General features: G+C 40.6%; 1 protein-coding gene across 5 annotated transcripts in view; it reads right to left on the bottom strand.

Annotated features, from left to right (window-relative positions):
* Nucleotides 1-13,737, bottom strand: part of SEPTIN11 (septin 11) — a 92,817-nt gene that overhangs the window by 38,774 nt on the left and 40,306 nt on the right. For all 5 annotated transcript variants that reach the window (XM_049630693.1, XM_049630694.1, XM_049630697.1 and 2 more), the window contains exon 2: nucleotides 9,726-9,840. In XM_049630693.1, coding sequence (XP_049486650.1) covers nucleotides 9,726-9,840 — 115 coding nt within the window. The remainder of the gene's footprint in view (nucleotides 1-9,725; nucleotides 9,841-13,737) is intronic.

Here is a 13,737-nt window from a genome sequence, read left to right as displayed (position 1 = left end):
AAGAAAGAAAGAAAGAAAGAAAGAAAGAAAGAAAGAAAGAAAGAAAGAAAGAGGGGGAAGGGCAGACAGGGAAGGAGACAGAGAATCCAAAGCAGGCTCTGTGCTGACAGCAGAAAACACCATGAGATCATGACCTGAGCCGGAGTCAGATGCTTAACTGATTGAGCCATTCAGGTACCCGGCAAGATTCTCTCTTCAACCCAATTCTTATGTTGAGTCAAAAATAGCTGGCAATGAGAAAGAACCTACCTTTGTCATGGGTGGTGGTGGTGATTGTGTGTGATCATGGAAAGAGGGAGGTAAAAATCAAGAAACATTATCCATAACAATGCCTTTGTTTTTCAAATCTGGAAAATTTCCCAATTACACTTCCCGTTCAATTTAAACATGCCAATATGCTGCAGCTCTTTCAACAAATCCAAATCCCATGATGTTCCTCTTCTAAAGGATTGCTATAAAGACTTTTAGGATGGTGACAGTTCTATGGGAAAAAGAAGAGCTCTGGGATTTGTAGCTTTAAAGCAACAGTCCCACTGTAACGACAAATCCACATATTAATGAGAAGTTCTGTAATAATACTCATGGCTTTCAAACACAATGTGAAAGTGAAGATGGAGTCTTTTTGGATTTGAGCTTTCTCTTAGAAGCTTTATGTTTTACCACTGTCAATAACAATTCACTCACAGGATAAAAACTGTTGAAGTACATCTGCCTTACTCCTTAACCTTTCCCATTGGGCCCTTATACATCTAAGACCAAAGAATGTCCTCCTTCACCAGGCTTCATTTAGCCAGTAGTTTTTCAGTGCCTACTTTGTGCCAAGTTCTGGGAATACAACAATGATCTAGCTTGATATGGTGCTCTCCCATTGCTTAGAATTTGACCTGGAACATGAATGAATAGCAGTCAGGCTCTAATTTATTGTTACGGAATGATATTCTAAGTGTCTGCCATAACTACATTCCTCTTATGAGCAAGACCACACCCTGTGATCTTGCTAGTAACCACAGGTAACTGGACCAGGATTAGCCCCCTTGACCAAAAATACCTAGAGCAGCCTGATCATTAAGCTCTAAGAAAGTGCTTCATACTGGACAGTGACCTGTCCATCCAATTAGAACTTCTCTCTTTCGGAGTTTGAATGAGATACACAATCCACACACAAAGCAACAGCATGGAAAAGAAGCCTTGAGGAAGAAAAGGCTGTAAATAAATAGAAGATGTGTTGTTGACAGACAACTAGTTGAGAATACAGGAAAAGAGAGCAGATAGATGAGGTAGAGCTTAGTATCCAAAATTCATTCCTTACTAATATTTGAGTACTCTGTGACAAGCATAGATGCTACAGAGAATACAAATGATACTGACTGAACTTCTATAATATCCTGAATGTCATCCCAGATCTTCACAAAGTCTAGCAACAGTTGAAGACTGTTTCCTGTCTTCCTTGGCTTCTTGAATATTCTTACAAAAAAGCCCATCAATAAAAGTTATCTAGGGGCACCTGGGTGGCTCAGTCGGTCGAGCATCTGACTTTGGCTCAGGACATGATCTCACGGTTTGTGAGTTTGAGCCCTGTGTCGGGCTCTGTGCTGACAGCTTGGAGCCTGGAGCCTGCTTCAGATTCTGTATCTCTCTCTCTCTGCCCCTCACCCACTCATACTCTGTCTGTCTGTCTCTCTCTCTCAAAAGTAAATAAGCATTAAAAAAAATATTTTTTTAGTCATCTGAACTAGTTTCTGCTCCCTAATGTGATAGAGCTCAAAACATTCATATCCATGTTTCATGGCTTAACAAAAATAACTTTGAGCAAAACAAAGTTACTATGTGATGGATACAGAAACAAAGAGAGCTCTCACTCTATATACTTAGAATCTGGTAGGCAAGTCAATACTGTAGGCACTGGAGTCATTTGAAGCACCTGCTACCTGTGTAACTTTCTCAAGTGCAGCCAACTTCTTCTCAGGATTTATCCATTTTCAGAACTTGGACAAAGGAACAAGAGCAGAACTATCTTATAAACGTCTCTCCACAAGGTTAAAGTTTCTGTCAGTACAAAGTGACCCATTTAACTTTCATCTCTTTTCCTAAAACAGCAATCAAGACTTCAATTTACATGGTAAGGATTCTTGGTTACTTAGGACTGAAATTACCATCCCATTTTACTAGGTTGAGAGTTAGTTAAGCATGTGTGAATCAGGAACATCGTGCTTTTTCTTTCTTTCTTTCTTTCTTTCTTTCTTTCTTTCTTTCTTTCTTTCTTTTTTTTTTAAGGCAAGGTAATTTTAATTATCATGTACATTAAGGTGGAAATTATGAACAATTAGCATTCCAGGCACTACTTATAGCACAGGGTTAATCAATGGGTTGGAAAAACCACTGTTCCTCTAAATTTCAGAGTGCTTTGCTTTCCATTTCTATGCTCCGTGCTTTTAAGGGCCGTAATTAGACGCAGCTACTCTAGCAGCAGTGTGATTCACCAAAAGCAGCTGAGAAGGAAATGACAGATTTTGGAATAAAAGGAATTACAGAACTAGGGAAGGTTTTGAGTGCATTAGCTTGTGAGGCCTCTCTGTATCCTCGGAAAGTGGGGCATCCTCTATAATTCTGAGATACCCAAAAGAGCAAAAAGGCTTCATTCTAATTGAGTAACTGAAAGCCTACTGGGCAAAGGCTTGGATTCAAACCCAATAACCATAACAATATTTTGAGAAAATAAATGACTAACACCAACTCTGAAGCATTTCAGAACTCCCTAGCAGACTATCTGGCACAGAACAGGCATTTATTAAAGTTAATTGAGGGGGGGAAAATGATCATGGTGATAATTTATACTGAGATTTACCATTCTGGTAGATTTTTCAGAGTTTGTTGTGTATTCTGTTATAAACACATCTGCCTAAACATTCCGTTGTTGCAGGAGAGACTTGCTCTTCAAGTGCTATCTGTGGCTTCTGTTTTTCTTGCTCCTGCCAGTGCTGGTGAACATGACACCCACATCACAGAGGGAAGCAGTGCTACTTTCCATGCTATTCTCAGGCTTATTTAAACCACAAGCCCTAAGCTGGACATTAACAAAGAGAGAGAGAGAGAGAGAAAGAAAAAGAAAAAAAGACACAGAAGGATTGTATTATTAATTAGAAGGTAACTGCAGATTGAGTTGATCAATGATGATGCTGATCAATGCTGATCGATGATTCAGCATCTTTTACTGATTGCCACATTTGGCAACCTATATAATTATCCAAGTAATTGTGCATGAAGGTCTGCCTGCCTCCTCTAAATATTCCAGATTTTATTCTTGGACGGAGCCACATAATCAGAGAGCTATGTACCTAAGCTGTGTTTTTTAACTCCTTTGATGAAACGTGCTTTGGCTAATACCACCAGCCTGCATGAGGGACTTGAAAGAACGGCATTATGACACTTGGCATTGCATGGATTAATGCAGCGATCTAGGGAATACCCAGGAACCTAGGCCTAGCTGTAGTGACACACACCATAGCTCTTCTCAAAATCCCTGGGGAGATTTTTCTAGGGGAAACTATTTCATCTGGAGCAACTATTTAGCTTTTACTTTACAAATACTATAAATCTGACACTGTTGAACTTTTAACTCATGTTTGGCACATAATATGTGCTCAGTGAGTGTCCTTTGGATGAATGGGTTCACTCTAAGCTCTGACCACTGGCTGAGAGACAAACGTATCCCTGACAGAATTAATTGGCACAGATTGACTTGATAGCTTTGAGTTCTGACCCTATCTCTGGCTTCTTTTATTTTCTCAGGTTAATCTTATCTTTATGCATTTACTCATTATTTCACCCTATAAACCATTTCATATCCTTTCCTAGAAAAGCAAACCAGGATAAAAGTGTACACCTGAAGCAAATGTAACATTGTGTCAGCTGTTCCCAAATAAAAATCTTTTAATAAAATTCTTTAGAAAAAAAATTGAGGTGTAAAATTCCACAGTTTATGCTGATACTGTAGTCTTGGCTAAAATGATCTTAAACTTGTGTGTTTTCCATTCGTCTTCTATCATCCTCTCAAAACAACTATAGCTGGATTATAAGAAAGACTTTTATTTTCAAGATGTATTATTAATTTACTTTGACCATACTACTGCACTGGTTGTTCTTCGAAAGCATGTGTGGTACAGTATTTTATCCATCTTTGTATATGCACAAAGAACTTACATACTTCTGGACTGATGTTGAAGCTTCTCATAGATCAAATGCCATTTTTGAAAACAAATAAGATATATAAATTTAAGATTGTGAAGAAGGCTGAATAATTTTAGACTCTCTGGAGAAATACAGCATAAGAAAGAAAGGGCTTTATTTAAATGCAAGTGCAACGTGGGGGGGGTGGGGTGTGATTTTGTGTGTTATAAGCAAGATGGAAGGCAGGAAGGGAGACTATGAACTCCTGGGTGTTCTGATGCCCAATTTAACACCAAGAATTTTCGTCCCTGCTAAGTGAATACTACTCTCCTCTTTATTACATTTCTTTCCAGGACTCAACAGAGATGGGTTCTAATACCATACCAGACATTTAATTCATTCCCTCTAAAACTACACTAAACTGGGGTGCCTGGGTGGCTTGGTCAGTTAAGCATCCGACTTCGGCTCAGGTCATGATCTCACGGTCCGTGAGTTCGAGCCCCGCGTCGGGCTCTGTGCTGACGGCTCAGAGCCTGGAGCCTGCTTCCGATTCTGTGTCTCCCTCTCTCTCTGACCCTCCCCCATTCATGCTCTGTCTCTCTCTGTCTCAAAAATAAATAAACGTTAAAAAAAAAAAATTTTAAAACTACACTAAACTCATGACAGGATTAGTTTCTGCCCTGGTTTGTTTCCTTTCTTTGCAAGGTAAAAGCTCTTGCCACAAAATAAAATTAGATTCTAAGACCTTTTTGATAAACATGATCAGTTTCCTTTCAAGGATCACAATTCTTTTTTTAAAATTCTCAATCCCCTCCCATATTTATCACATGAAAATGATGCTATAACTATCACACATGTGCATAATGTGTTAAAATACACGGGGCCCCAAGGTAGCTCAGTCAGTTAGGTGGTTAAGCCTCCCACTCCTGATTTCAGCTCAGCTCACAGTTCATGGGTTTGAGCCCCAAGTTGGGCTATGCGTTATGTCCCTCTCTCTCTCTGCCCCTCCCCCTGTCATGTGCTCTCTCTTTCTCTCTCTCAATAAATAAATAAATTTAAAGAAAAACAAAGGGACATTAGGATGACAAGGTGAAAAGAAAGTACCATGGATACACTTAAATTAAATGACACCTACTCCTCTGAGTGGCTGTCAAAATATTTCAATCAACTAGTTACTTTTTCATACACCCTTACTTTAAAAATAGATGGACCATTAATTGGCAGTGAGAGTTGTTTTTGTATACAGATATTTTGCTATAAAATATTTGTGGCAAAGGGATTTGATGTGTTCTACCCTCTGTGGATAAGTATGCTTAATACTTAATCCTGACACTCTGGTGTCCCAAAGAGCTAATGCTGGCTCCAGCCAAATGGCTCTAAGGAGTCATGGAAGAATAGCCAGGATTCACAGTGGAGTGAAAAGAAGAAGGAGGAAGAGGAGGAGGAGAGGAGGAGAAGGAGAGGAAGGAGAGGAAGAAGAAGAAGAAGAAGAAGAAGAAGAAGAAGAAGAAGAAGAAGAAGGAGGAGGAGGAGGAGGAGGAGTAACAGAAGAATATGAACAGCATGATCTCATTTGTATAAAACCAAAACATAAAAGTATTTATGTAATTGTGAGAGATCTGTTTGTATCTGTCCATGCCCAACCTCTTTTCTGATTGTGTCTTCTTTCTCACAGGGAACCCCTTGTGTTTTGCGGTGGACTAACCCCTGATCCCACCCTGAGTGGGCACATGATTCAGGCCTGGTCAATCAGAGACATCCTGTGACTGTTCAGCGAGACTTGTCAGAACGGCTGGTTCTTTCCTCTGGGGTTGTTAAGCCGGCCAAAACTGCTGGAAGCCATACTACCCCCATGAAGAAAAAGCCTGAACATGAAGCCAAGCAGAAGCAAGCAGGATCAAGAACCAGAGACATAGTCTTGAAAACATGCTGCGGATCCCTAGAGACAGCTGTTCTTAATTACATGATTCCACAGATTACCTTTTTAGTGTGCTTTGGAGTTGCAGAGGCCTCTTAACTGAGTTTAAACCAGATTTCTGGAGTTCTCTGTGGAAATTTTCCTAATACAAAAACAATCAAAGAGAAATGCAACACTGCTGGCTTTGAAGATGGAAGAAAGGGTCCACGAGCCAAGGATTCAGGTCGCCTCTAGAAGCTGGCAACGGTAAGGAAATGTATGTTCCCCCAGAGGTTCTGGAAAAAAACACCGCCCTATGGATGCCTTAATTTTAGTCTGGTGAGACACATGTGGGACTTCTACAGAACGGTAAGATAATAAATTGGTGTTGTTTTAAGCCACCAAAAATAATTTTTAAGTATGGAAAAATACAGAAGATTTCTAGAAGGATTCCACAGTGCTACCTCTATGGAATAGAAATAGGATAGGAGGGGAAAAGGGCTGGGGGAGACCTTATAATTTTTTAAGCAACAAATACATATTATTTTAATTAGATTAAAAACTAATTTTAAAAATGTTTAAGAATGAGCAGTGCCTGGGTGGCTCAGTCGGTTAAGCATCCGACTTCAGCTCAGGTCATGATCTTGCAGTCCCCTGAGTTTGAGCCCCGAGTCAGGCTCTGTGCTGACAGCATGGAACTTGCTTCGGATTCTGTGTCTCTCTCTCTCTCTGCCCCTCCCCTGCTCTCTCTTGTGTGCTCTCTCTCTCTCTCTCTCTCTCAAAAATAAACAAACATTAAAAAAAATTTTTTTTTCTTTTTAATGTTTAAGAATGAGCCAGGGGCACCTGGGTGGTGCAGTTGGTTAACATCTGACTCTTGCTCTCAGCTTAAGTCATGATCTCACAGTTGTGAGATCGAGGCCCAAGTCAGGCTGGGCATGGAGCCTCCTTGGGATTCTCTCTCTCCCTTTGCCCCACCCCTACTTGCACTCTCTCCCTCTCTCCCTTAAAAAAAAAAAAAAAAAGAATAGAAAAGAAAAGAAAAGAACAAGACAAAAATAAGCCCAGAATAAAGATCTAAGAATCACAGGCATGTTCACCCACCTAGGACAGTCAGGACAGCAGCTGCTTTACAAATCCATCCAGCATGCATGTGGCTTGTGATGAATTCCAACCAGCATCCTAATTGTGCTATTTAGCAGACAGGGTCAGCCAATGAGCCAATACACCCCACTGCACACTACATACTGGGTCAAACCAGGTCCTTCCAGCCAGCCCAACCCCACTGAAAGGCTTTACCCTGCTTGTAGGGGCTGGGACATAACTCTCACATGTATTCTTGAAGCTGATTTTAGAGACAGGGTTGGGGGGAATGGGGAAGAGAAGCCAGAATAGTAATTGGCCTACAATTTAGCACACTTTTCAATAGAAAATCAACAAATTGCCAACAAATTGCTACGCTAATGAAGAATTGCCCTGCTCTGCAATGAGCATTTACCCTAAGAGAAAAGACAACTCATTTATGCCACGCTGTAGAACTAGCTGCCATTCAGGAGCTCTGCTACTGAATTTTAAATGGCTTCATGCAGGGAAAAGGGGAATGCATGAGAGCTGGCTGCTTTGGTCATATTTCTCTCCAGTTATTCTCTATCCAATGCTTAAGACATAATGCCAGAGTGGGAGCTCATCTCGTGTGCCAGTTGTGGCTCTCCACAAATGAACACCCAGTACAGGGGCCACATTTAATACGTTCGAGCAGTTTTTGTTTTTTTTTTTTAAGTTTATTTATTTGAGAGAGAGAGAGAGAGAGAGAGAGAGAGAGAAGGCACATGCATGCACAAGAGGAGGAGGAGCAGAGAGATAAGGAGTGAGATAATCCAAGCAGGTTCCATGCTGTCAACAGAGTAGACTGGGGCTTGATCTCACGAACTGTGAGATCATGACCTGTGCAGATATCAGGAATCAGATGCTTAACCAACTGAGCCAGCGAGGTGGCCCCAAGAAGTTTCTGAAAAAGAAAATATCTGCCCCTTCTCCCAATAACCAAGAAAATTTAAAAATGATGGTTCTTATGTTTAATGCATACCTTTTCTAAATTCACTTCATTTTACTTGGATGAGAGAAATAAGTCTGGTACATTCTGCCAAGTTTAGGGAAAGGATGGTCCACTTGGCTACATATGTGTAATTTCTTCCTGTCCATCTCAGACTGATATCTCGTAAGTATACGCCCAGAAGACAACGGCCACAAAACAGTGCAGTCCAAAGCACTTTACTGCTGTATAGCCTGGCTGTTCATCAGGAGTGACAGTGAAGGAAAGGCCATTATCTGTTCCAGGGACATTTCTGCTTTAAACCAACCAATTTATATTTATATTTTCCTCTTTTTTCCCCCACATTCATTTCTAACTTTCCTTCTCTTACTTTAAAAAGGATATGGCTAAGACAGAAGAAAAGTAGCAAGGCCAGAGGCCTCGGCTAATGTACAACATTTACAAGATACATAAAACATACTGAGGAGGTGGGGCACCTGGGTGGCTCAGTTGGTTAAGTATCTGACTCTTGATTTCAGCTCAGGTCATGATCTCACAGTGGTTGTGAAATTAAGCCCCACACTGACCCTGGGGTCAGGCTCCATGCTGGGCATGGACCTTGCTTAAGATTCTCTCTTGCCCACTCAGTCTGCCCCTCCCCCTCTGGCACCCACTCTGAAACAACAACAACAACAACAAACATATTGAGGAAGCAGATAAATCAGGTCTCTTGGGGTTTTTTTTTCCAGTTATCTACCAGGAATAAACTAAGGTCAATTTTAAATTCCAATTTAAAAACAGAAGTTTAGGGGTGCCTGGGTGGCTCAGTCGGTTAAGCGTCCGACTTCGGCTCAGGTCATGATCTCACGGTCCGTGAGTTAGAGCCCCACGTCGGGCTCTGTGCTGACAGCTCAGAGCCTGAAGCCTGCTTCAAATTCTGTGTCTCCCTCTCTGACCCTCCCCCATTCATGCTCTGTCTCAAAAATAAATAAACATTAAAAAAAAATTAAAAAAAATAAAAACGAAGTTTAATTTGATAATTCAGGCAGAAAATTTATTTCAACTATAAAATAGAATTTTAAATTCTTTTGCTCTAAAAATAAAAAATTTAAACATTATGTTTATTAAGGTAGTTAAGAATAATTTCAGATTTTACTTATGTTAGGTAGTATATCTTTAAAAAGACCTCAACGGTGGTAACTGTTGCATTGTAGTCAGAGACCCTGGAAATAAAAATGCTTTTCAATGATCTTACAATGTGTGTACATATCAGTTCCTTCTTACAATTTCCTATAGTCTAGTTAGGATCTAAGTCCTCCCCACCCCACCGCCCAAAAAAGTTAAAATAAATATTTTAATAACAATATTGAATGACTGCTTGATGGTGTGACACAAATAAAAACAATTTGAGTAACATCACAAAGCTTACAAAACATTTACCAAACACAAGTCTCAACCTCTGTAACTGTGTGACATATACAGAGCGGGTATTATTGCCCTGCTTTACTGATGAAAAAAGCGAACAAAATTATCATTCCCCTCTTTCCCTGAAAAGTGCCACTCTGACAGTCACTTGCCAACAGCTAAGGGTCAGACTCCTTGCTCAGCAGCAAGAGATGAGTCACTTACCAACACAGAGGATGTTGAAACAGAATCCTTGAGAAGTAGACTTGTTGACCAGCTGGTCAGGGAGACTGTCAAATCCAACATGGCCAGAAAGGGACAAGTTTCGAAGCTCTTCATTCTAGAATTTCAGAGGGGAAACATTTGAGAATTCTTGAACTATGCCACCTGGGTCTCCCACGTTGTGGACATTACCATTTCCTTCCTCTCTTCTTGACAGGTATGGAAGAAGGAGATTCCCTCTGTACCCACACCCTTCTTGGCTCCTGCACAGCTGATGGGACCAAAAATTCCAAAGCCATGCTCTTACCACAAAATCACACTGACTCCCAAAGCAGATTCTATCCCAAGGCATCTTGCTTCCTGCTAAAAGTGTACTGGCCCAGGGAAATAGGAGCTTCCGGAGGTGGCTACTTCAGATATGCATTAAGTGATATAAAAAACAATCATGTTGATGGCTTCAAGAATTCAAAAAAAACTTCCAATTTACTTTCAACCCAGAATGAAAAATAAGTAACACTCTTCTAGATATAGGAAGGAGTTTTGAGACCCTCAGAGTGGAGGATACATACTTGTTACAAATATAAAAATTCTGTAACCACTATACATGCAACATATTTAAAACTATTTGGCACTTGAACTGATCCCATCTCCACCATCTGTTGTACAGGTGTTCAGGGCATCTTTGCTTCACCCTGCCCAGCACCCAGCACAGGCTCTGCGTTCACTGGGACTTCTCAGAGTCTACTGAAGGAGACTGGGATAAGGTAGTCATCATACACTTAAAAAGTTGGGTGGTTTATATTCTTTATAATGTGCTGACTGCCTCCATGACTTTGAATCAATCTCATATGTGTTGGAGGTAATCTGTGAAAACTTTCTTTCCAGGAAAACAGAGGTCAGCTACGGTCCTTCAATTACAACATCATGGTTATGGTTTGGGATTCCAGAAACTAGATACTGAAAGCCTCCTTGAAAACAAGACTCCTGGTATTCTGGCTCTCTTACCAGGTCTTTATATTCAAAATACTAGGGGCACCTGGCTGGCTCAGTAGGTAAAACATACTACTCTTGATCTTGGCGTCATGAGTTCAAGCCCCCCACGCTGGGTGCAGAGATCACTTAAATAAATAAATAGGTAAATTCAAAATACTGAACTTTGAGTGAGAAAATGACCCTCAAAATTCTATTTTTGTAATAAAAAAGAAAAAGCTTTGCACAGGATCATTTAATCAGTATTTCTTTTCAAAAATATTGGTTTTCATTATTCTTCTATTTGTTACACAATGGTGAGAGTGATTTCTTTTAATAATCAAGGACTGAGACTCCATTTTCACATCTCTCTGGTCACTATACAGGCAGGGAAATGTGACTCTCTAAATATAGTGATTTTAATGGAATGTTTTATGAACATTATAATGCCTAAGGTCCTTGCCATTCTAAAATTCTCATTCTGTAAAATAAAACTAAAAACCAGCACGCTGCCTGAATACCATGATGGCAGCTGCAGGTTTGAGGTCAATGGGACAAAGAACAGATGCCTGGTCTATGAATAGTTTCCTTGAAACCTGCCAACAGTGAATATGAGACTCGAGAGTAGGCACTTCTCCTTGAACAGGATGGCATGGTCGACAGCTCCCGAGCAGCTTTGGTAGCAGGGCCCCATGCGCAGCAGGCCTGGGAGCTGGCCAGGCCTCCCAATACCACTGTGTGGCCCCAATTCTACCACCTGCCCCTGCCTCTTCAATACCTCAAAGGTTCAGACATCAGGTATTTTTAGGGTGTTTACCACATCCTCCAAGACTTGGGGGAGGAGGATTTGAAAGGAGTCTGGGTTATATTTAGATCTCTTTCCACCACAGCTGCACAATGGCTGTCGTGCATCAGGCCCGGGAGACACCATCACACGAGCCTTCATTTTAGTTGCATCACTGACCTGAACAGTCAGTGAAGGGCCTGAAAAGAGGCAAAGCAAGGAAGAACCATCATCCTACCCTCCCCCTCCTCCTACCACAACAATTCTTTTCATTTCCGGAGGAGGGTGGGGGTGAGGAAAGAGTGGTTTATTACTGTGGATTCCACATTGTTGGGTTTTTAGATTCAGATAGATATCCACCCATGAGCCAATCCTGGGAAAGAATCAGAGTTAGTAATTATAGCTCTCATCCCAGAACCCAATGCACAGCATCTCATATTCTCACCATTTCCAAAACACGAGAAACCACCCACACACCCACTGAGTATTTTTATACCCGCTGAAAACCACATACAAAATGAAGGGTTATAAAACAGTTTGGTCTTGAAATTTTTTAAATTTAAATTTATTTCTTCAGAGTCTTATAGCTTTGTAATATGAAATATGTAAATATTATATTGCCATTTTAAAATTCCATAATTTGAGCCTAATTCTCTGCCCAGGATTAAAAAAATTCTGAGGGCTATTGCCCATCAGTATGTGATTGGGAAAAGGCAAGGAGGAAGTTCCTCCTATGGTTCATGAGACGGTTTAAAAACTGGAAAGCGCTATAAGCAAAGCAAAGAAAGGCTCTAAGTCCCACACAGCAGCTGAATTGAATTCCTGCACTCCAACATTTTATGTTTCCATGTTTACTACTTCTTGCCTTAGCTGCCTCTCCCCAAAAAGTATGCGATCTCTTTTGAGTTACGGATGCGGTCTGAGGGAATTTCATATACAGTAAAACCTTGATTTGTAAGCACAATTCGTTCTGGAAACATGCTTGTAATCCAAAGCACTCATATATCAAAGTAAATTTCAAGAACCACTGGCTCAGTTGTGATCATGTGACATTTGGCACCACGTACAACTTGTATTACAAGACATCACTTGTTTATCAAGTTAAAATTTATTAGAAATGTTTGCTCGTCTTGTGGAACATTCGCAGAAAAAGTTACTTGCAATCCAAGGTTTTACTGTATTTTCATGTCCTTACCATTACCACACATCTAGAAATGACTCTCAGCATTTTCTAATACCGAACTTTTTGTCTGAGTTCCAGTTCTGACTTTCTGGAATGGTTCCCTTGGGTTGTCCCACCTGTACTTCAAACTGATGTTCCTGAAACTGAAATTGTATTTCTCTATCCCAAACCCATTCCTACTCCAGAGTTCTCTATTTCTGTTAATGGCACTTACCTATGCTTGAGACCCTCCTACACCTTGCATAAATTCCAGAGAGTTACCAAGACCACATCCTCCTCTTTATTCTTACCTACTCAACCACCTTCCAATTTGTTTCCTTGCCCCCACCCCACTCCCCCTAATCTTTGTAGCTGCAAAATGATCTCAGAACACAAAGACCCACAATCCAAACCCCTTGGCCTGCCATCTCAGGGCCTCCATGGGTTAACCCCAAATCCCTTACCTCCTCTCCCACTTCTCCCCATGGAGCACCTTCCACTGCCGCTAACCTGAATTACTTACTGTTCCTCAGACAACCCCCATGTCTCTCCCCAACAGTTTATTCACACCATTTCCTCTACTTGGAAGGACATTTATAGCCAATGTTTACATATCCAAACCTTCCAGATACTGCTGAAATTTGATCTTCAGCATTATCTTTATTATTAAATCTCAGACTTTCAATAAATACTCCCCTTAGCAAAGAAAGGAAAATAATGATTGGATAAACATGGGTCAGGGTATTTGGTATTCCATGTTCATCATAACAGCTAATACTTATTGACCATTTCCAATGTTCCAGAAAAGCCTTAATAACGAGTGAACTGGTTAATTTATCTTAACAATTCTATGAAGTAGTTACTATTACCCAACCTCAACTTCAGATGAGAAAACAGGCACAGAAATTTAGTAACTTGCTCAAGGTCACAAAGATAAGCTGAGGAGCTGAAATCTGAGCCCAGAAGTTAGGTTCTAGAATCCAGAGACCTTGCGTTTAGTCACTGGTATCACAGGATGATCGACTAAGTTCTCAGGTAGCCCCAGACAATACAATGGTTTCAGCCACTAACAAAATCTGTTATGTTAAAGTAGAAAAAAA

Source organism: Panthera uncia, chromosome B1 (genome assembly GCF_023721935.1).
Source record: "Panthera uncia isolate 11264 chromosome B1, Puncia_PCG_1.0, whole genome shotgun sequence".
Taxonomy (NCBI): Eukaryota; Metazoa; Chordata; class Mammalia; order Carnivora; family Felidae; genus Panthera; species Panthera uncia.
Note: the sequence above shows the minus strand (reverse complement) of the source record. Positions and strands in the feature narration are given on the sequence as shown.